Here is a 22312-nt window from a genome sequence, read left to right as displayed (position 1 = left end):
AACCACACAGTATCTAAGCACTTTCTAGAAAAACACAGATCTAACCCGGAAGAAATATCCTTCAAGGAAATAGAATTAGTAAAACTAAGCGAACGAGGTGGTGACATCCTTAACAAGCTATCTAACCGAGAAATGTTTTGGATTCATGAATTGAAAACTCTCTCACCCTTAGGACTTAATGAAGCTTTCGAGATTGCCCCTTTTCTTTGAATCAACACCTCATCACTATTTTCACTTTTTTCACTAGTCCCTCCTTTTCCCTTCCCTCCTCTTTTGCTGCACACTATATATACTTCATATATATATATATATATATATATATATATGGCATGTAAACATATCGTTATTGTATATGTTTATTGTCTCTAGATCAGGCACTACCAAATTTGCCAAATGTATATATTTTTCAGCACAAAATGATCCAGCCATCCTCAAATTAAGAAAGAAGCCTCCTAAAGAGATTGTTTTATAAAAGACCATGGACACAAATGGACTGGACTTATGCTTTATTTTCAACATGAGCCTCTTCTGAATCGATAAAATATATGAACTAGTGCTTATTAGCACATATGCGAGTAATTAATTCACCTTCTATAATGTAGGCACTGTGTGCGTTCCACTGCAGCTCCCCAAAATGGCGGTGCGTTTCACCGCGCAACACATTCTCTATTAACAACATCACCTTGTATAAACCCCCACATCACTTCACCCAGTATCTCGTATTTAATAATTCACTGCTATATAAAACTTATCCTAATGCACTTTATTTCACTATAGTACTTTTAATGTCATTTCCTCGTTTACAAAGGAAGTGACGTTTTCAAAATGGCGGAGCGTTTCACCGCTATTAAAATGCTTTTATTATGGTTCCAATGTTATTTGTACAGTTTTAAACCTCTTTTTGGCCACTACATAGTCCACAATACACCCTCTTTGTATAATTATCCCAAACCGCCGCTAACAACCCTGTTTACGGCAGCCGTGGCATTTCCAAAATGGCGGTGCGTTCCACAGCGGCCATTTACGGCGGTGCGTTCCAAATGCGTTCCACCGCCGTTTCCACACGCGGAAAAGCTATTTTAGCCTCTTTTATATACTCTTCTACTTTTTATACTCAATAGCTGGATGTATATTCACTCTGCATCACTGCATAAGCTTTATCACTGGAAGAATTACTTGTTTAAGGTTAAAATACACAATAACTCAGGAGTACAGGAAGTGAGGTCATTGGAAATCACCCCTCTCTGGTATAAATGGAGCCTCCAGACTCACTGTGGTTATCCCCTTGATGAAGTCCAGACACAGACGGACGAAACGTGTTGGGACACTTTGCAGATATTCCATTTGTGGACAGATAAGCTCTATATGTTTTTAATTCTTGTACGTGTGTTATTCAGCCATTCTTATGTTATTTTATTAAATTTATGTTTTTAAATCTTTCACTGCTGTGGCTAAGAAGTGTTCACTAGTGGGAATATGCTAGTTCCCTAATGATGCCGCTTTGATTCAGACAGTGTTATGTTTTGCGGTTTCTCTATTTCCATGTACTGAATACAAATGATGATTGAAAGATCACTGCCTTTCTAAACCAGATAAGTGATCCAACCTAACTCACCATCATATGTATTTGCTTTCACCTTTTCATACAATTTTAAACACATTTTGGCGCTTGTGTTCTCCATTTCATATATTTACTGCATGTGTCTAAAAAACATAATTCTCTGTTTCACAAGCTGCCACTCATACAAAACTTGAGGAGTGTTATGTCTCAGTTTTAGGTGCATATACGTCATTATATAAGTTTAGTATCGTAAATAGTACCCAAGCGCTGGCTCCTTTGCTTCTTTACACACACATATATATATATATATATATATATATATATATATATATTTGCCTTGTGTGTGCCTGGCCCTCTAACGCTGGGCGGAGTTAGAGGCCTGGGTGGAGTTACCAGCTCCTGCCCAGAACTGAGCAGCACACACGTCATCCCACCACCATCTCCAACCAGGTACGCAGCATGTCTCAGACCACAGGCCACCCTCCCCACAAGACCAAGGTACACTCTCTTCCCCCCCTGCAGTGTGTACAGCCGCCGGCATCCCTCTACACGCCGCGGCTACATTCACCCCACTAATTACCTCACACACTCCGGCCGCACAGCGGACTTCTCCCCCCCGCACAGTCTACACACACGCCGGACTGCCGCTACACGCTACCTCACATACTCCGGCCGCACAGCGGACTTCTCCCCCCCCCCGCTAATTACCTCACACACTCCGGCGGACTTCTCCCACCCCACCCCCCCGCTAATTACCTCACACACTCCGGCCGCACAACGGACTTCTCCCCTCCCCCGGTAATTACCTCACACACTCCGGACGGCACTGCTGACTTCTCCCCCCCCCCCCCTAATTATCTCACACACTCCGGCCGCACAGCGGACATCTCCTCTCCACCCCCCCCGCTAATTACCTCACACACTCCGGCCGCACAGCGGACTTCTCCCCCCCGCCCCCCTGCTAATTACCTCACACACTCCCGCAGCACAGCGGACTTCTCTCCTCTCCCCTCCCCTCCTCCTCTCCCCCCCCCACAGTCTGCTCACACGCCCGACTGCCGCTACACGGCGCGGCTACATTCACCCCGCTAATTACCTCACACACTCCCGCAGCATGGCCGCACACCGGACTTCCCCCCCCCCCCCCTCCACAGTCTGGACAGATGCCGGCCTCCCGCTCCACGCCCCTGCTACATTCACCCCCCCTAATATCTCACACACCTCAGCCATGGCACCCCCACACAGTCCCGCAGCACGCCCACCGACAGCACGGACGCACACACTCCTCAACACCGCCCCACACAGACTCCTGTCCACTGTGCACTATGCCCACATCGTCCCGCAGCACACCGCCCGCAGCACGGACGCACATATTCCCCAGCATGGTCGACCACAGGCCACCCTCCACACAAACACTGTCTTCCCTCCCTGCACACTCTGTACAGCCGCTTAACCCCCTGCCAGCCCACGCCCACACAATCTCGCAGCACTACGCACACACCACACTTGCATACAGACCCCAGCACGCACGCACAGCGGACACCCTCCCCACAAGCCCCACACACACTACCTTCCATCCCTGCACACTGTGTGCCACCGGACCCCCTCCCCACACCACTAATACATGCACCACCACCATCTGACACACTACAGCCACGGCACACCCACAGAGTCCCGCAGCACACCCGCACACACTCCCCAACACCCCCACACACAGACTACTTTCCCCACAAGCCCAACACAAACTGTCTGCCGACCCTGCACACTGTGTTACGCCCCGTTCACACACCTAGCCTACAAACCACCCTCTCAAACATCGCTCACACTACATCCACATAGTCCCGCAGCACGCCGCACACGCACATTCCCCAGCACCCCCGTACAACGGCCACCTTCCCCACAACCACAACATACACTGTCTTCCATGTGCCACCTGACACCCACATACTTTACTTACGCAACCATGTTCACTATACATGTCATTTCCTTCCACATTCTATACACCCTCCCCTGCAGACACTGTTCACCCACTCACAAGACCCTGAACCCCATTCACCATGACATTCCCTTTTGTCATACTACATCTATCCACGAACAAACCTCCTATTCCACCAATACAAACTATACAACTACTATTCTACACCTTAACTTTTCTGGAGAGATTACGGGGGCGTAGCCCCTCACGACGGTGTGAAGAGCGCCCGTAGGGCGCGATGAATCACCTAGTATATATATATATATATATCATACACATGCATAGATCATCACAACTTAATACAATTTATAAATATATGGTGGTATACATACCACCAGGGACTGGGAGCGGGACTTCTGTGATGAGGGAGGGACGGAGGGAGCTGCTGTAGCCGAGATTCCACAGCCAGCAGAGCTCCCCCTGGACTTTCACTATGCAGACTGCAGAGAGCTACGTACTGTAGCTCTCTGCTGGTGCTGCAGCAGCTCCGTGGTCGCGGCTTTTGCTGAGACGGAGACAGTGCTGTCTCCGTCTCAACAATAAAACATTTGGGTCATCAGGGGGGGGGACGGAAGCACTACCTTTTTGGATAGACGTGATAAAGCTTTGTCTACAGTGGGGATTGACTCCCACCTTTCCCTGTCTCCAGAGGGGAACGGATATGCCATTGGAATTCTTTTGGGAACATGTATCTTTTTGTCAGGATTTTCCCAAGCTTTTTCAAAAAGTGCGTTCAGTTCATGAGAGGGAGGAAACGTTACCTCAGGTTTTTTTCCTTTAAACATACAGACCCTAGTATCAGGAACAGTAGGGTCCTCAGTGACACATAATACGTCTTTTATCGCCACAATCATGTACTGAATACTCTTAGCCAGTTTCGGATGTAATCTGGCATCACTATACTCGACACTGGAATCAGAGTCAGTGTCGGTATCTGTATCTGCTATCTGGGTAAATGCACATTTCTGTGACCCCGAAGGGGTCTGGGCCTGTGACAAAGCATCCTCCATGGACTTCCTCCATGCCTGGTTCTTAGACTCAGATTTATCAAATCTCTTAGCCAACTTAGTCACATTTGCATTTAAAACACTTAACATATTCACCCAATCATCTGTCGGCGGTGCAGACACTGCCACTCTCAGAATTGTCTGTCCCCACTCCAGCCTCCTCCTGGGAAGAGCATTCAGCCTCAGACATGTTGACACACACACACACACACACACACACACACACACACACACACGTACCGACAGCCACAACCACACTGGGGCTATAGGAGACAGACCCACACTAAAACCTGCCAGAGAGACACAGAGAGAGGTCTGCCAGCCCACACCCAGCGCCTATCCCGGTACTGAGGCCAGTAATAAGACTGCCCAGACCTGCCAGCACTTTTTTATATACAAATCTGGTCTCCCTGGCAAACTCCTCTCTCCACACCAATCTATCCTCAATGCTGCTTCCCAGCTCATCTTCCTCTCCAAACGTACTATGTTCACCCCACCTCTCTTAAAAGCCTTACACAAAATTGGCACTTAGTCAAAATCTCACCGTGTGGATGCACCTTAAGTCATATCCCACACAATTTACTATACAGACACAAAATAAAATGAAAACAATAAAACACAATAATACATAATTGGACACTCAATTGATGGCTGCTACAGTTTATAAACTTAGCTGCAGTGACATTCTACTGGCTGTGTGTGTGCGCTAGAGTGGCTCAGTAAAGCCGGGTAAACACTAGCCGATGTGTGTACCCAGCGATATTGGCTTCGTCGGGGACCCGGAGGGGTTCCGGCATTGCCAAATGCATGCACACGTGCCGATACCGGCAGGAGGGAGCGACGGAGGGGGGAGCAATGGGGAGGAGAGGGGGCTGCAGCATGGCTCTCGTTAACGAGGTCCTCCCTCGTCTGAACTGTTCAGACGAGGGAGAGAGTCATTAATGATGCGCGAGAGCGTGCATCGTTAACAATACTGTGTACACACTACACGAGATAATAAAATATATTGCTCAGAACGGCCCTTCTAAGCGATATTTTTTTACTTTCTCGTCTAGCGTGTATGGGGCTTGTGTATTTGCAATGGTTAGTAAGGGGAAATGGCATTGTGCTTGATGGATCTTATCTATATGTAGAATAACACTTTAAATTTTACATGTCTACATATTATGTTTTATAGTTGCTAAAAAATATATTCAAAGTCACAGTAAGAGAATTACCAGCACACACTCAATAAATCTATATTAACCACTTTAACTGATAATTTTTCCCTTCAAAATCATACATATCATTGCTTTGAATTTTTGTTTTATTTAACACAGTTTAAAAAATATTTTTTTCAATTATATTATACACATCTGCAGAACAGATCTCCTCATCAAAAACTGGGAGACACAGTGGGGAGGTGATGTCACATGTGATGTGACCATGGACCTAATTCAGAACTGATCGCTGCTGTGCATTTTCGCATGCACCGGGGCCGCAGTGCGCCAGCGTATGACAGACAGCCGATGGCTGTCTTAGCCCTGCGATAACCTCTGCCTGATTGACAGGCAGAGGCGGTCGCTGGGTGGGAGGGGGCAGGCCGGCGGCGTTTGGTCCTTCCCTTTAGTAACGCAGGCATGCCCGGACCAATGGGGGGGGGGTAGAGCCTGATATGTGGGGTGGACAAGCACTGTGCTGGGCGTCCCTCCGCATGTCAAGGAAGCTGATTGTAGTGTGCTAAATGTAAAATCTGAATCACCCCCCATGTCGGGTAAGTGGTTAACATACTGTAGAAAAAAAGAAACAAAGTTGCAGGTGGAGGGAAGTACAGTACTATCCAATAAATTGAAATGTGAATACAGAAACCATCATAAACTAATAGAATAAATAGCTGTGATGTGAACAGACTAATAATATACATTTTTAGTAAGCATAACAGAACCTTATGATGAATATAAGCATCCCCAATAACAAACCATGTAAACAAAACACCATAATCATGGTCCATCATACATGCAGCTGACAGCAGGCACACACCTGCTGTACCATATAAAACAAAGTAGTATAAATGAGTAGCAGCATATAGGTCTGATGAAAATATAAGAAAAAAAAAGTTTTGTTAACAAATTTATAATGCATTAAGGAAGCAAAAGTGTAGCAAACAAGTATATAAAAAAATAATAATAATATTAAATGACCATATAAAAAAAGTAAAGGGCTTATAAAGTTGGGATATCACACCTTAAAACAATGTGCCCCCTTTTGAGCTATTGTCTGCTGTACACCAGATGCTGTTGTAGCCAGGTCGTAAGCCACTCGGGAACTGACTGACAGGCATCTCAGTAGTAAGACCACCCACTATTCTGCTATCATAGATGTGATCGTGGTTACCTGTACACTCGTATTCAGTTTCCCCATTCAGTGCACATTGATTGATATTCCTCCCTTTGATCGTCAGTCAACTTATGAGTAGATACATTTGCACTTTAGAGAGTTTAAATGGCAACTAATCCCACATAACATTATAGCTAAATTCAGGAATTCGTAGTGGAACTAACTACAGGCTGACTGTCAGGATATCAGACATTTTGCAAAGTATTGTTGATCACCATGAGCATTCATAAATGTTTACAAGTCACATTCAGAATGATTTTCGATAATTTTCACAACTATATGACAGTACACTTTTCTCTATACCGATTCCTCCAAACGACAACTTTCTGGGCTCCTTATAATGGTGTTAACCACAATAAGCACTTTATTTCCATCAGCTCAAAGCGGGAATTGTTTGCAGTGTTCAAACTACACATGATTAAATTACTACTACTTTTATTTATCCATTTTTTGTGATTTTGACACATTTCTGGTATAAGATTACACATTTCAACAATTACCTTACTACACCTACTATAATGTTTTAGTATTATTTGATAACATATTCTATAACCACCAGGACTGGTCTGTTTCTACTTTGAAAGTTAGATGAAGCTTCTTTATTATTTTAAATATTTTTAAATGTGTTGTGAAAATTGTACTTATGTAATAAATAATTGCAGGGGTTTTTTTATCTGATAGTTGATGTTTTATAAGTTATCCTTTGGTGATTAATATATTTAGAAATGTACATTTTCTAAATATTTATCTGGAGGTTGATCCTCTTTTTTGCATGTACAGATTCACCTTAATTAGGAGCTGCATGATACTTGTAGATTATATTTCCATTTTTCTGTTGTCATTTTATACACCTGGTTCCAGTTAAATTTCTTTATGCTTCATAAAAACAAAAATCAGTAATAAAATAGCCTCAGCACAGTTCTGAGAACACCCTACACTACAAAGGGGTCAACTGACATATGAAAAGTTGAAGTAATCTTACCTTGGGTTTAGGAACGAAGGCACGACCAGGAATAGAAAAGCAATGTTTCACATTGCAGAGATACTGGGTCATGATAGACAGTCTACTCCGCTGTTTGTTACCAGGGGGGGCTGTCATCCTCTGTGAACAATTAAAGCAGTACAAAAAGAAGGATTTTGGTACTTACCGATAAATCGCTTTTTCGGAAGCCATAGGGGACACTGGCACAACTTCAAGACTGTGGGGTAATGATGGTGGCTTACAGGGAGTTGGCACTTTAAATAATCTAAGAAATGAAACAGGCTCCTCCCCCTCTATCTCCCATCATTCCTCAGTTATGAATTAGCTGAGAGGAGACAGGAACAAGAGAACAGAAACTATACGAGGGAAGAGAGCATATAGCAATTAAAACACAACAGAACAACAAGGAAGGCAAGAGAACAGTGACAGGCGGGAGGCCAGTGTCCCCTATGGCTTCAGAAAAAGGGATTTATCGGAAAGTACCAAAATCCTCTTTTTTCTGTCAGCCACTAGGGGACACTGGCACAACTTTAAGACTGTGGGGACGACCCAAAGTTTCCGCCCTGGGTGGGAGATCGCTGAGGAACTTGCAAAACAAGACAGCCAAATCGTGATGATGAAGCCGCAAAAGTTTTAAACTTGTAGAATTTAGCAAATGTATTAATACTGGACCAAGTGGCTGCATGACAGAGTTGAGACTTGGTAGCCATCCTACTAGCGGTCCACGAAGACCCAACTGAATGCCTAGAGTGGGCAGCAATGGATACTGGCGGTAGCCTAGACTGGTAAAGATAGGCCAGACAAACAGTCAACTTAATCCAGCGGGCCAAGCTCTGCTTAGTAGCAGGTCACCCGCGACGAGGGACATCACAAAGCACGAATAAAGCATTAAACTTTCCGAAAGGTGCAGTCTGCTCTACGTAAATCTTCAAGATTCACACTACATCCAGAGAAGAAGGTGTCCCAGAATCGTCCTGCAAAGATGGTACCACAATAGGTTGATTGATGTGAAAAGCCGAAACGACCATGGGAAGGAAAGAAGCACGTGTTTTCAACTCTACCCGAACAGGATGAAAAATAAAAAAAGGGGGGCTGCAAGACAAGGCACTTAATTCAGAAACCCTCTGGGCTGAAGCTATGGCTAGTAGAAAAGCAGTCTTCAAAGTACGATATCGGTCAGCTTCTTCCAAAGGTTGACTGTAGAAATTCCAGCACCAGATTAAAATCCCAAGGAGCTGTAGGTAGCACAAACAGAGGTTGTACCCATGGAACCCATTGTAGAGATGTTTGCACATCCGCCAGGAGTGCTAGGCGTTTCTGAAACAAAAACAAAAAAAACCTGATAAAGCAGATACCTGAACCTTCAGGGATCCTAGACGAAGTCCGGAATCCAATCCTGTTTGAAAAAACACTAAGAACTGTGAGAGACGAAAAGAATCCGATGGAAATCCTCTTCGATCACACCAAGCTATATAGGATCGTCAGATGTGATGGTAATGGGCTGCCGTAACCGGTTTTCGTGCCCGCAACATTGTGGGGGATAACACATTCCGGAATTCCTTTTCTTTTCAGGATGTCTGCCTCAATAGCCTGTTAAACGTAGCCATGGTAAATCTGGATGCATGAAAGGCCCTTGTTGGAGTAGATCCGGACGTGGAGGAAGAGGTCAAGGATCGTCCGCTAGAAGAAAGCGCGGGTCTGAATACCAAGTGCTCCGAGGCCAATCTGGTGTCACCAGGATCACCGTGATTGACTCCCGTTTGATTCTCTTGAGAATTTGAGACAATAGAGGGAACGGAGGAAAGACGTAAACCAGGTTATACGGCCAAGGCACGGCCAGAGTGTCCACAGCTTCCGCTTGAGGATCACGGGATCTGGAGATGTATCTTGGAAGCTGATGATTGAGACAGGATGAAATGAGATCCACGTCTGGATACTCCCAGCGATATATCAGATCGCTGAACACCTCCTGAAGTGTTCATTCTCCCGGATGTAGATCCTGACAACTGAGGTAGTCTGCTTCCCAATTGTCCACTCCTGGAATGAATACCGCCGAGAGAATTACTGCGTTACGTTCTGCCCGTTGGAGAATATGTGACACCTCTCGCATTGCCTGGCGACTGAGTTACACATTGCTTATTTACATACGCTACAGCAGTCGCGTTGTCCGATTGAACTTTTACCGCCTTGGATTGAAAAATGTGGGCGTCTTGTACCAGCGCACTGTAGATTGCTCTCAGTTCCAACACATTTATTGGCAACAGCGATTCTTGCAGTGGCCCTGAAGATGGGAGTCCAACACAACCATGCCCCATCCCCTGAGGCTGGCATCCATCGTGAGGAGCGTCCAGTCCCACACACTGAATCACCTGCCCGCAGTGAGATTGTGCAGCTGGAGCCACTAAAGAATAGAGCATGCTCCTGGAGAATGAGATCGGATGGAGCCTTGAGGAGGAGGTCGTCTAGGTATGGTATTATTGTGATTCCCAATGATCTGAGGTAAGCAATCATCACCGACATGACCTTGGTAATTCCCAATGATCTGAGGTAAGCAATCATCACCGACATGACCTTGGTAAGCACTCTGGGTGCTGTGGACAGTCCGAATGGTAAGGCTCTGAACTGAAAATGATCCTGTTGAATCGCGAACCTGAGAAACGCTTGGTGAGGTTCCCAGATCGGAATGAGAAGATATACATCCTTGATGTCTAGAGATATCATGAATTTCTTGGGTTCCAGGCTCGAAATCACTGAGTTGAGCGACTCCATCTTGAATCGGTAATAAGACAGAAACTGATTTAATGATTTTAGGTTCAGGATTGGTCTTACCGTACCATCTGGTTTTGGAACTACGAAAAGATTGGAATAGTAACCCTTTTTCCGTTGACTCAGTGGTACCGGCATTAGCACAGCTGATTCTACTAAGGTCCATATTGCACCTTGAAGGGCTAAACGTTTGTCCAGAAGGTTGGGAAGACTTGTCGTAAAATATTTATTTGGCGGTAAAACTTAAAAATTTTACTTGTACCGTTGGAAGATGATGTTGCGAATCCACGCATTGTCGGATATTTTGAACCAGGTATCCCGAAAAGAGCGGAGTTGCTGGCATGTCCCGTAACAGACTGCAACAGAGCTGGACACGGAAGATGAGGCGCATACTGTGCCGCACAGTCACTGTGTGTGAGAGGCTCCTGTCACTCTGAGGCTGCAGCCACACTGCCTACAGCTCGCTGCCCTATATTGAAGAAGACGGCTTGCATCCCTGCTGGGCATTAAGAAGTGTTTACTTGGGGCCACTCTGATCTTTGAGGCCCGGTCCAGGTGTCCCCTTTGACCCCCCCTGTCGCTTTGTTCACCCAAAAACTCACCAAGGTTGGTCTAAGTGCAACCTCAGAGGCCGAATAGATGGACTTCAACATGGTGTCCAACTTCCTGTCAGAAGGGTCTTTCAAAGAAGTTGCTCCTGGAACAGGTAATGCCATTTTCTTTGACAACCTGGAAAGAGAGGAGTCCACTCAAGGTGACTTCTCCCATTTATCCGTCATAGCCGATGGAAAAGGATAAATACTAAGGAATCTTTTGAGCATCTGAAATCGATTGTCAGGTATTTTCCAAGCCTCCGTCGGCTGATCTGCCAGCTTCTTTGAAAACGGATACATGACCGAAGAACGGTGTTTTCTACCAAATAACGCAGTATCTGGCGACTCCGGTGTTGTAGTCTCGAAAATGTTCAAAACTTGTCTTATAGCTAAAATAAGAGGTTCAACCCCATGAGAAGGTTCTGGCAGAACTTCGTCATCTGCGTCTGTAATTTCGCCCAACTCACGATAGTCCTCCTCAGCTTCGTCCTGTAAGAGAAGTTCTTCTCCGGATTCATTGGACTGAAGAATTAAGGGCACTGGATGTTGTAGAGGAGAAGCAGGATGGCTGGCTGTACCCCAAAGAGGTAAACATTTTTTACATTATCTCCTATGTGCTGTATTTTAGCTGTAATGGTTGCATATAATTGCCTACATCATTTTTTAGCCCCATCTTATTATATTTTTGACTGACTCTTCTGCAATATATTCTTTTACCCATTTTAAAAGAGTATTCTAAGATTGTGAATGGGGTGGAGATTCCTTTTCACATCATCGGGGATGCAGCATACCCTTTACGCCACTGGATTATGAAAGGCTACACCCAACAGGTCCAGTTGAGCCCTGAAAAACAAGCCTATATACACACACACAGAGTTCGGCAAGGATGGTGGTAGATAATGCCTTTGGCAGGTTAAAAGGAAGATGGCATTGTTTGATGAAGCGGAATGATGTTGATCTAAACATCAAGCCTAATGTAGTAGCTGTGTGATGTATATTGCACAACATCTGCGAACTTAAAAATTAACTATTTCTTCCTGAGTGGACTGTGCAGGACCCTGAGGTTGAAAACCAACTTGTTGATTGTGCATTTTTTGGTGCTGACACAAACACAAGCAGAACAAAGCCGTAACACTATTACGGTAAACCTTGCGGCACTGTTACAATAGTAGTTACAACACTTTCATCGTTATTAGAAAAGTTGAGTATTATAAAAGTCATCACAACATGTTAGGTTAATTATATTATGTTTATTTTGTTTACCACCTTTTTGTTTTAGGTGCAATTTGTAGGCACAAAAATAAATACATAAACTGCATGTGTATATATGGTGAAACAATAGTTTCATATTAGTTCCCAAAAAAAGAAAACATGGTCTATTGATACGCACATTTGGGAACATTATGCATATAGTTTCACATAACTTTTGAATTGCAAAAATAAAAGCACACTGGTAGACTTGTAGATACAATTACACCAATGTATAGCCACAGTGTCCCTGCAGTATATTACTGTATAAAATACAAAATATAGGATTTTTCTCGTAGTCCGTAGAGGATGCTGTGTCCACATTAGTACCATGGGGGTATAGACGGGTCCACTAAGAGTTTACTAGTGTGGGCAGGCTCCTCCCTCTATGCCCCTCCTACCAGACTCAGTCTAAAAACTGTGCCCGAGGAGACGGACAACTTCGAGAGAAGGAATTTACACAGATAGTGGTGAGATTCACACCAGCTCAAACATACAAGGCAAACCAAGCTAAGCAGCTTGAAAACTCAGCAACAGCTGAATAACATTACTTAACCAAGTAACAACAGTACTAAATCAAGAACAAAGCAGTACTGAAATAACCACAGCAGGATAACGAAGTGCTGGGCGGGTGCCCAGCATCCTCTACGGACTACGAGAAAAGGATTACTGGTAGGTAATAGAAATCCTATTTTCTCTTATGTCCTAGAGGATGCTGGGGTCCACATTAGTACCATGGGGATGTACCAAAGCTCCCACTACGGGAGGGAGAGTGCGGAGGCTCCTGCAGAACTGATTGACCAAACTTTAGGTCCTCAGAGGCCAAAGTATCAAACTTGTAGAACTTAGCAAATGTGTTCGACCCAGACCAAGTAGCAACTCGGCAAAGCTGTAAAGCCGAGACACCCCGGGCAGCCGCAAAGGAAGAACCCACTTTACGAGTCCTGCCGTAGAATAAGCATGCTGGATAGTACATCTGATTCAGCGAGAAATCATTTGCTTAGTAGCAGGACAACCAATCTTATTAGGATCATAAAGAACAAACAGAGTTCGACTTTCTGTAACGTGAAGTCTGTCACAACTGAGGGCTGAGGCAAGCCTCAGTTGTAGGGGCTGGCGTGTAGGTGAACCTTGGAGAAGAGATTAGGTTCCTAGACATGCAGTACAGTTATAGCATGAGCCCGAAGGCGTGACCAAAACAACGGAGTCAAATTATAAACAGTCAGTTTATTGAACACACAGTGTAACTCTTGACAAAGAGATAGCGTCAACAGTGAGTGCAGGATAAAAACGCAGTACAGTTCCTGAGTATGCAATTGGTAATTGAGACTGTGGCTATGTAGAACAAAATCACAAAGTCCTTTACTTAAATCTGGATTTGGAAAGTCCGTGGCCACAGCTAACCGCTGCAAAGAGGAACTACAAGTACTGCACAGTAGATGATAAACAGGAGACTGGAATAGGCACTGATACACTGAGGTTGAAAAATTGTAGATAGAATTGCCAGAGACTACTGAACGGAACCGGTTTGAGGAAAGCTGGGCTTGAACTCACCACTAGAGCAACAGTTCGATGGTGAGCATCGATGGATACTGTGGTCCGATGTGTGGGATGTAATGCTGGGCGATATAGGAATACCGCTGGGGATGAGATGAAGCACCGCTGAAGACAGATGGTAACACCAAACACTGCTGGAAGCAATGGAATGCTGGAAGCCAGTGACAAATGTAGCTTGAAGCTAGAGAGCGATGCAGTAGTGCAGAGTGATATAGGAATATCGCCGAGGACAGATGGTAACACCGAACACTGCTGGAAGCCAGTGACGAATGTACCTTTGAAGCTTGAGAATGATGAAGTAGTGCAGAGCGATATAGGAATACCGCTGTAAGTGTTATGAAGCAGCACTGTAGGTAGGCAGATGGTAAGATCAATCACTGCTGGAAGCTGAAAACGATGTGGACGACACGCTGAAGCTGGAAGCCAGTGACACTTTACCACAGAAGCTAGAGTGGGATGCTGTAGATAACTGGAAACAGTAATGATGCCAGAATACCGCTGGAAGCTGGAGGCAGAGTAGAACCTGCACTGGAAGCTGGTATTCGGATTGCTGTAGAAAGCCAGGAAGCAGGGCTGGAACACTGCAAGAGTCAGGCTGCACCGCAAGATGGTAATTGGTGTCGGTCTCTTGGAGAAGCTGAATCACAAAAGCTGGAATCCCTGGAAAGTAAAGCTGAGCACTCACCAAACAGGAGAGACATGTATGCATGATTGACAACCAAAGCACTGACTATTATCCAGCCCTTGAGCAGGATATTTATCCCAGCTGGTGAGCAGGGACTGGCTGGATAATTACACAGAGTCCAGACTGCAGTGGATAGGCTGAGAACAACATGTGATGCAAAACAAACATGGCTGCACCCATGTTTGAAACTGGAGGGAAAGTCAGTTTGCATTCCACATGTGAGAATCGGCAGTAATGGCGGCGGAGGCAGCAGAGGGCAGGAGACGCCATACTTTAAACAGATGGATGTTTACTGTAATGTTGCCATGTCAGCGCTGCAGCGATAACAGAGAAGCATCTTGAGATTCAGATATGCAGCACGCTGCTCGCAGACACAGCTGGTGGAATTCGGGCCTGGAACTCCGGGCCAGTCTCAGAAGGCACTTAGCTGGTAAATAATGGGGGCTTATCACCCGGATCGTGACAACGTCCTCTTCACATAAATCTTCAAAGCCCTCACAACATCTAAGGACTTTGAGGTAATTGAGGAGTCAGTAGCCACTGGCACCACAATAGGTTGGTTGATGTGAAAAGCCAACACAACCTTTGGAAGAAATTGCTGACACGTCCTGAGTTCAGCTCTATCTTCATGGAAAATCAAGTAGGGGCTTTTGCAGGACAGGGCCCCCAATTCAGACACACACCTAGCCGAAGCCAACGCCAACAGCGTGACCATCTTCCAAGTGAGAAAACTACAGTAAAGGCTCAAACCAATCTGATTGCAGGAACTGCAACACCACGTTAAGATCTCAAGGTGGCGTGGGAGGTACAAAGGAAGGATGGATGTGCAACACCCCTTTCAAGGAAGTCTGAACCTCAGGGAGGGAAGCCCATTGTTTCTAAAAGAAAATGGACAAGGCTGAAATCTGGACGTTTATGGAGCCCAAACATAGGCCCACATCCACACCTGCCTGCAGGAAGAGGAGAAACCGCCCAAGTTGAAACTCCACCGTAGGAAACTTCTTGGATTCACACCAAGACACAAACTTTTTCCAAATGCGATGGTAGTGCTTAGATGTTACTCCTTTCCTAGCCTGTATCAGGGTAGGAATAACTTTGTTCGAAATGCCCTTCCGAGCTATGATCTGGCGTTCAACCTCCATGCCTTCAAACGTAGCCATGGTAAGTCTTGATAAGTGAACAGCCCCTGTTGAAGAAAGTCCACCCGAAGAGGAAGAGGCCTTGGATCTTCCAGTAGTAAATCCAGATGATCCATGTACCAAGCCTTTCTTGGCCAGTCGGAAGCAATTTCTGATCCTTTTGATCAATTTGAGAATCCTTGGAATGTGGAGCGAACACATACACTGACTGGAACACCCACAGAGTTACTAGGGCGTCCACCGCTACTGCCTGTGGATCCCTCGACCTGGAACAATACCTCTGAAGCTTCTTGTTGAGTCATGAGGCCATCATGTCTATGTGAGGCATGCCCCAAAGACTTGTCACCTCTGCAAACACCTCTGGGTGGAGGCCCATACCTCCGGGATGGAGATTGTGTCTGCTGAGGAAGTCCGCTTCCCAGTTGTCTACTCCCGAAATGAAGATTGCTGACAGCGCCACCACGTGCTTTTCCACCCAGAGGATGATTCTGGTTACCTCTGACATTGCAGCTCTGCTCTTTGTTCCACCTTGTCGGTATATGTAGGCCAATGTCATTACATTGTCCAACTGAACTTAAATGGCCAGCTCTTTTAGAAGATGAGCCACCAGTAGAAGACAGTTGTATACGGCTCTTAGTTCCAGAATGTTTATCGCAAGGCTGAATTCCAGACTTGACCACCTTCCTTGGAATTTCCCCCCTTGGGTGACTGCTCCCCAACCTCTGAGACTGGCATCCGTGGTTAGGAGGATCCAATTCTTAATCCCGAACCTGCGGTCCTCTAGTAGGTGAGAGGTTTGCAGCCACCAGAGGAGCGAGATTCTGACTTTCGGTGACAGACGTATCCTCTAGTGCATGTGAAGATGAGAGAGGAAAAATATATACAGCGCTAATTGACACAATGAGATCTAAGCAAATGTGTATTTAATAATAATTTAAAAAAGCTTATACAAATAAAAAAGTATCAATCTGAAATGAATATATATAAATCTATATCTCACTATTGAATCTTTGGTGGACTTTGAGACCTGATTAATACTAGCACCAACTAGTATGCAAAGGCATCAATAGGCATATATATATATAACCAGCATAAATACAGTCATAAATACGGACCAAATGTATAATAATTCATCCGATTGGATGTGGTTACCAAGTCTGTGTTCCGTTTAAAGAGGCTCCCATAGATGCAAATTCGTGTAGCAACGGCAGCAATAGTTGCAATAGTTGGAGTCCTGGTTCACAGTTCAATGGGTGCTCCGTGTTCCAATGAGTGGGTTCTCCTATAGGAATGGTAGGCCATGGCAGTGCCAATGTGGAGTCCTGGTTCACGGAGACAAATGAAGTGCAGGGTCCTGACTGTAGATGGTGGTGCAATGGTGGAGCTGGTCAGCAAAAAGTCCACACAGGTCTCAAACTAACGCGTTTCGCTGCTCCAGGCAGCTTTGACAAAGCAGTGGAAAAAACAGCCAACCACCTTTAACACTGGCTCATACTTAACCCTATGTGTGTTTAAAATTGAAAAAAATATACTTACTGGTTTTCTGCAAAGTTGAGGTGACGACAACGGCACTTTGCACATTCTCACTGTCACTGGACAGAGATTCCACGACCTCATCAATGCTGTCAGTTATGCTATCATGGCTAGATGTATGCGTGGACAGGTGGGTGGATGTGTCATTTTCATGCTCGCTGTTCTCAGGTGTGTCCTCAATTAACAGCGGTGATGGCGGGCAGACTTCACTGGCTGTCTGTGTATCTTCAGGACCTGGACTGTCTTCTGTAGCAGTGTACTACATAGTAACTAAGGTTGAAAAAGACAATTGTCCATCGAGTTCAACCTATTTGTGGTCCCCCTTGCAGTCTTATTATAGGACTAGTTATTTTTGTGTTAGGACTTATTATATATTTGTAGATGTTGATCATGTCGCTACCTCTCTCAGTTGGAGTACCGCAAGGCTCAGTCCTAGGTCCTCTGCTTTTCTCTATCTATACCACATCTCTTGGCAAACTAATCAACTCTTTCGGATTTCAGTACCATCTGTATGCGGATGATACTCAAATCTACCTATCCTCCCCTGATTTGTCACCATCTGTATTGGGCCGTGTCACTGAATGCCTTTCTGCCATTTCATCTTGGATGGCATCTCGCCACCTCAAACTTAATATTTCCAAAACAGAATCAATTATATTTTCACCGGCCAATAGTAGTTTCCAACCTGATATCTCTATCACTGTTGAGAACTCTGCAATCACCCCTACCCCACAAGCTCGCTGCCTAGGTGTCATTCTTGACTCTGAACTGTCCTTTGTTACCCACATTTAATCTGTCTCAAGATCATGTTACATACATCTAAGAAACATATTCAAAATACGCCCTTATTTTATACAAGACACAGCAAAAACTCTAATCCATGCTCTCATTATCTCCCGCATTGATTATTGTAATAGTCTCCTGACCGGTCTTCCCAAACATAGGCTCTCACCACTACAATCCATTCTGAATGCAGCTGCGAGGCTAATCTTCCTTGCCAGACATTCATCGTCTGCAGATCCGCTCTGTCAGTCCCTCGATTGGTTACCGGTATTCTACCGTATTAAATATAAAATAATTTTACTCACATACAAGGCTATTAACCAAACTGCACCAACATACATCTCTTCACTCATCTCAAAATATCTCCCTACCCGACCTCTCCGCTCTGCACAAGATCTACGTCTCTCATCCACACGCATTACTTGTTCACACTCAAAATTACAGGACTTTATCCGGGCTTCACCCACTCTGTGGAATGCCCTCCCACGCACAGTAAGACTCGCCTCTAGTCTCCAAACCTTTAAATGTTCCCTGAAAACTCACCTCTTCAGACAAGCCTATCAAATTCCAGACCCACCCACATAACCTTCAGTGCTTCCCTATCTAATTACATCCTCTGTAGAGTATTCATAACATCACATATCTTGTCTTTCTTTAGTCTCACACCCTCCTGACACTTGGATAACTTTGTGGGGTATCATCATACAACCCCATTAAGAACCTAGCAATCTGGTGGACCATTATGCAATAGGTAGCATCTATCCTTGTGTATCTATGCCTATTTCCCTATAGATTGTAAGCTTGCGAGCAGGGCCTTCCTACCTCTATGTCTGTCTGTTTTTACCCAGTTTTGTTCTATTACTGTTGTTCTAATTGTAAAGCGCAACGGAATATGAATATATAAGAAACTGTTAATAAATAAATAATAAATAATAATAAATAAATAAATCATGTCCCCTCTTAGTCTCCTCTTTTCCAATGTAAACATGCCTAGCCTTGCAAGCATTTTCTCGTATTCCAGCGTCTCCATGCCCTTGATTAGTTTGGTCGCCCGCCTCTGAACCTTTTCTAGCTCCAGGATATCTTTTTTGTAATATGGTGCCCAAAATTGCACACAGTTTTCAAGATGTGGCCTCACTAGTGATTTATATAATGGGACTATAATACTCTTGTCCCTTGCATCAATTCCTCATTTAGCCTTCTTTGCTGCACTCCTACTTTGGGTACTGCTGCTTAATTTGTTATCTATGTGAACTCCTAAGTCTTTTTCCAGTACAGAATACCCTAGTATTACCCCATTTAGTATGTAGGTGTAATTTCTGGTCTTGCCCCCACAGTGCATTACCTTACACTTGTCTGTGTTGAATCTCATTCTCCAATTTGCTACCCATGCTTCCAGTTTAATTAAGTCGTTCTGAAGAGACTCAGCATCCCTCTCCGTATTTATAACCTTACACAATTTGGTATTGTCTGTGAAAATTGACACCATGCTCTCTAGACCTACTGTTAGGTCGTTGATGAAAATGTTAAACAAAAGTGGTCCAAGTACAGACTCTTGTGGCACAACAATTAGTACTTTAGTCCAATTTGAAAATGATCCATTGACCACAACGCACTGCTCCCTATTATCTAACCAATAACTGACCCAAGTGCTCCCTAGCCCTAATTCTTGTAGCTTATAGCTAAGACGCATGTGTGGTACAGTGTCAAAAGCTTTGGCAAAGTCTAAAAAAATTACATTTACCTCCTTACCCCGATCAAGGTTCACACTTACTGTTTTATAAAAGCCAAGTAAGTTGGTTTGACATGATTTGTCCTTCACAAATCCATGTTGGTTCCTTTTAATTACCTTATTTGCTTCAAGGAACTTTTGAATACCGTCCCTTAAAATACCTTCCAATACTTTCCCCACTATAGATGTAAGACTAACTGGTCTATAATTACCTGGTTCAGCTTTGCTCCCCTTTTTGAATATCGGCACTACCTCCGCTATATGCCAGTCTTTGGGAACCATACCCGATTTAATCGAATCCATGAAGATCAAATATAGAGGTCTTGCTAGTTCAGCATGCAACTCCATAAGAACTCTCGGGTGAATTCCATCAGGTGACTTATTAATCTTTAACATTTTGAATCGGTCACAGACTACCTCCTCACATAAATAAGCATTTAGCAGTGGGATATTATCTTTGTTGAGATTTTGTGTTAGACCCAGCATTTGGTCTTCCCTGGTAAATACCGTTGAAAAAAACTTGTTTAGTTTGCTTACTATGACATTATCATTTTTGATTAAGACTCCCCTCTTGTCCTTTAAAGGGCCTATACTCTCCTTCTTTAGTCTCTTGCTGTTGATGTACTTAAAATATTTTTTGGGATTCGCTTTGCTTTCCTTTGCTACTAGTTTTTCAGTTTCTACTTTAGCCGCTCTTATTAATTTTTTGCATATTTTGTTACAGTCCTTATAGTGCTGGAATGACTCCAAATCCCCCTTAGATTTGTATTTTTTAAATGTTCGTCTTTTTTTGTCAATTAATTCCTTTATATTTTTGTTAAACCACATTGGTTTGGGCTTTTTATTCCTTTTTTTGCTGCTGGTGGGAATAAATTTACGATTATTATTAATTAGCAGTGATTTTAATACATCCCATTTCTCTGTAGTATTTTTTTCCTTGAAACAGAATTTCCCATTCAATGCCCCTTAACACTTCTTTCATCATGTCAAAGTTGGCTTTGCTAAAGTTTAGAGTCCTAGTTGAGCCAGTATAGGACTGCTTTTGAAAACTGATATTTAATGTGACCATATTGTGGTCGCTGTTACCTATGGGCTCTACTACTTCAATATTTGATACCAATTCCCCATTGTTAGTTAATACCAGGTCTAAGATTGCATTGTACCTAGTTGGTTCCTCGATTAATTGAACTAAATAATTATCATTTAGTGTGTTTAAAAACATATTGCCCCTAGCAGTATCACAAAGTAATATAGTATCTAAGGTTGAAAAATGCACGATTATTTTGTATACAATTTTGACTGAAGTTGCTGACTGCCGTTCCGATTAACCCCTCTTTTTTTATAATAATCATAGTGCGTGACTATGCCCCGTAACCCTGGATATCCTTATCCATTAGGAATTTATCTAACCCATTCTTAAAGGTGTTGAATGAGTTGGCCATTACAACTCCCTCAGGCAGGGAATTCCAAACACGTATCGTCCTTACCGTTAAAAAGCCTTTATGCCGTATTGTGTGGAATCTCCTCTCCTCTAACCTGAGCGAGTGTCCACGAGTTCTCTGTGTTGATCTAACCAAAAACAGGTCCTGCGCAAGATCTGTATATTGTCCCCTTATATATTTGTAAATGTTGATCATGTCCCCTCTTAATCTCCTCTTTTCCAGTGTAAACATGCCTAGTCTTGCAAGCCTTTCCTCGTATTCCAGCGTCTCCATACCCTTAATTAGTTTGGTTGCCTGCCTTTGAACCTTTTCTAGCTCCAGGATATCCTTTTTGTAGTAAGGTGCCCAGAATTGTACACAGTATTCAAGGTGTGGCCTCACTAGTGATTTATAGAACGGGAGAATAATACTCTTGTCCCTAGCAGCAATTCCCCGTTTTATGCATGCTAATATCTTATTAGCCGTCTTTGCTGCAGTCCTACTTTGGGTACTACCGCTTAATTTGCTATCTATGAGGACACCTAAGTCCTTTTCCAGTAAAGAATCCCCTAATTTTACCCCATTTAGTAGGTAGGTGTTATTTTTGTTCTTGTTACCACAGTGCATTACCTTACACTTGTCTGTATTGAAGCGCATTCTCCATTTCGCTGCCCAAGCTTCTAATTTAACTAAGTCATTCTGAAGCGACTCAGCATCCCCCTCCGCATTTATAACTTTACACAATTTGGTATCATCTGCAAAAATTGACACCATGCTCTCTAGACCTTCTGTTAGGTCGTTAATGAAAATATTGAACAATAGTGGTCCTAATACTGAGCCTTGCGGCACACCACTTAGCACTTCAGTCCAAGTTGAAAAAGATCCATTAACCACAACGCGCTGAACCCTATTATCTAACCAGTTTTTGACCCAAGTGCATATTGTGCTTCCTAG

General features: G+C 43.9%; 1 protein-coding gene across 5 annotated transcripts in view; it reads right to left on the bottom strand.

Moving 5' to 3' along the window:
* Positions 1–22312, bottom strand: part of TFB1M (transcription factor B1, mitochondrial) — a 398859-nt gene that overhangs the window by 44148 nt on the left and 332399 nt on the right. For 4 of the 5 annotated variants that reach the window (XM_063917706.1, XM_063917709.1, XM_063917705.1 and 1 more), the window contains one exon: positions 7902–8021. The exons of the other annotated variant lie outside the window; for it this stretch is intronic. In XM_063917706.1, the coding sequence (XP_063773776.1) occupies positions 7902–8021 (120 nt within the window). The remainder of the gene's footprint in view (positions 1–7901; positions 8022–22312) is intronic. 5 annotated transcript variants of the gene reach the window in all.

This window comes from Pseudophryne corroboree, chromosome 4 (genome assembly GCF_028390025.1).
Source record: "Pseudophryne corroboree isolate aPseCor3 chromosome 4, aPseCor3.hap2, whole genome shotgun sequence".
NCBI classification, from domain to species: Eukaryota; Metazoa; Chordata; class Amphibia; order Anura; family Myobatrachidae; genus Pseudophryne; species Pseudophryne corroboree.
The sequence above is the reverse complement of the archived record's forward strand: the minus strand, read 5'-3'. Positions and strand labels throughout refer to the sequence as shown.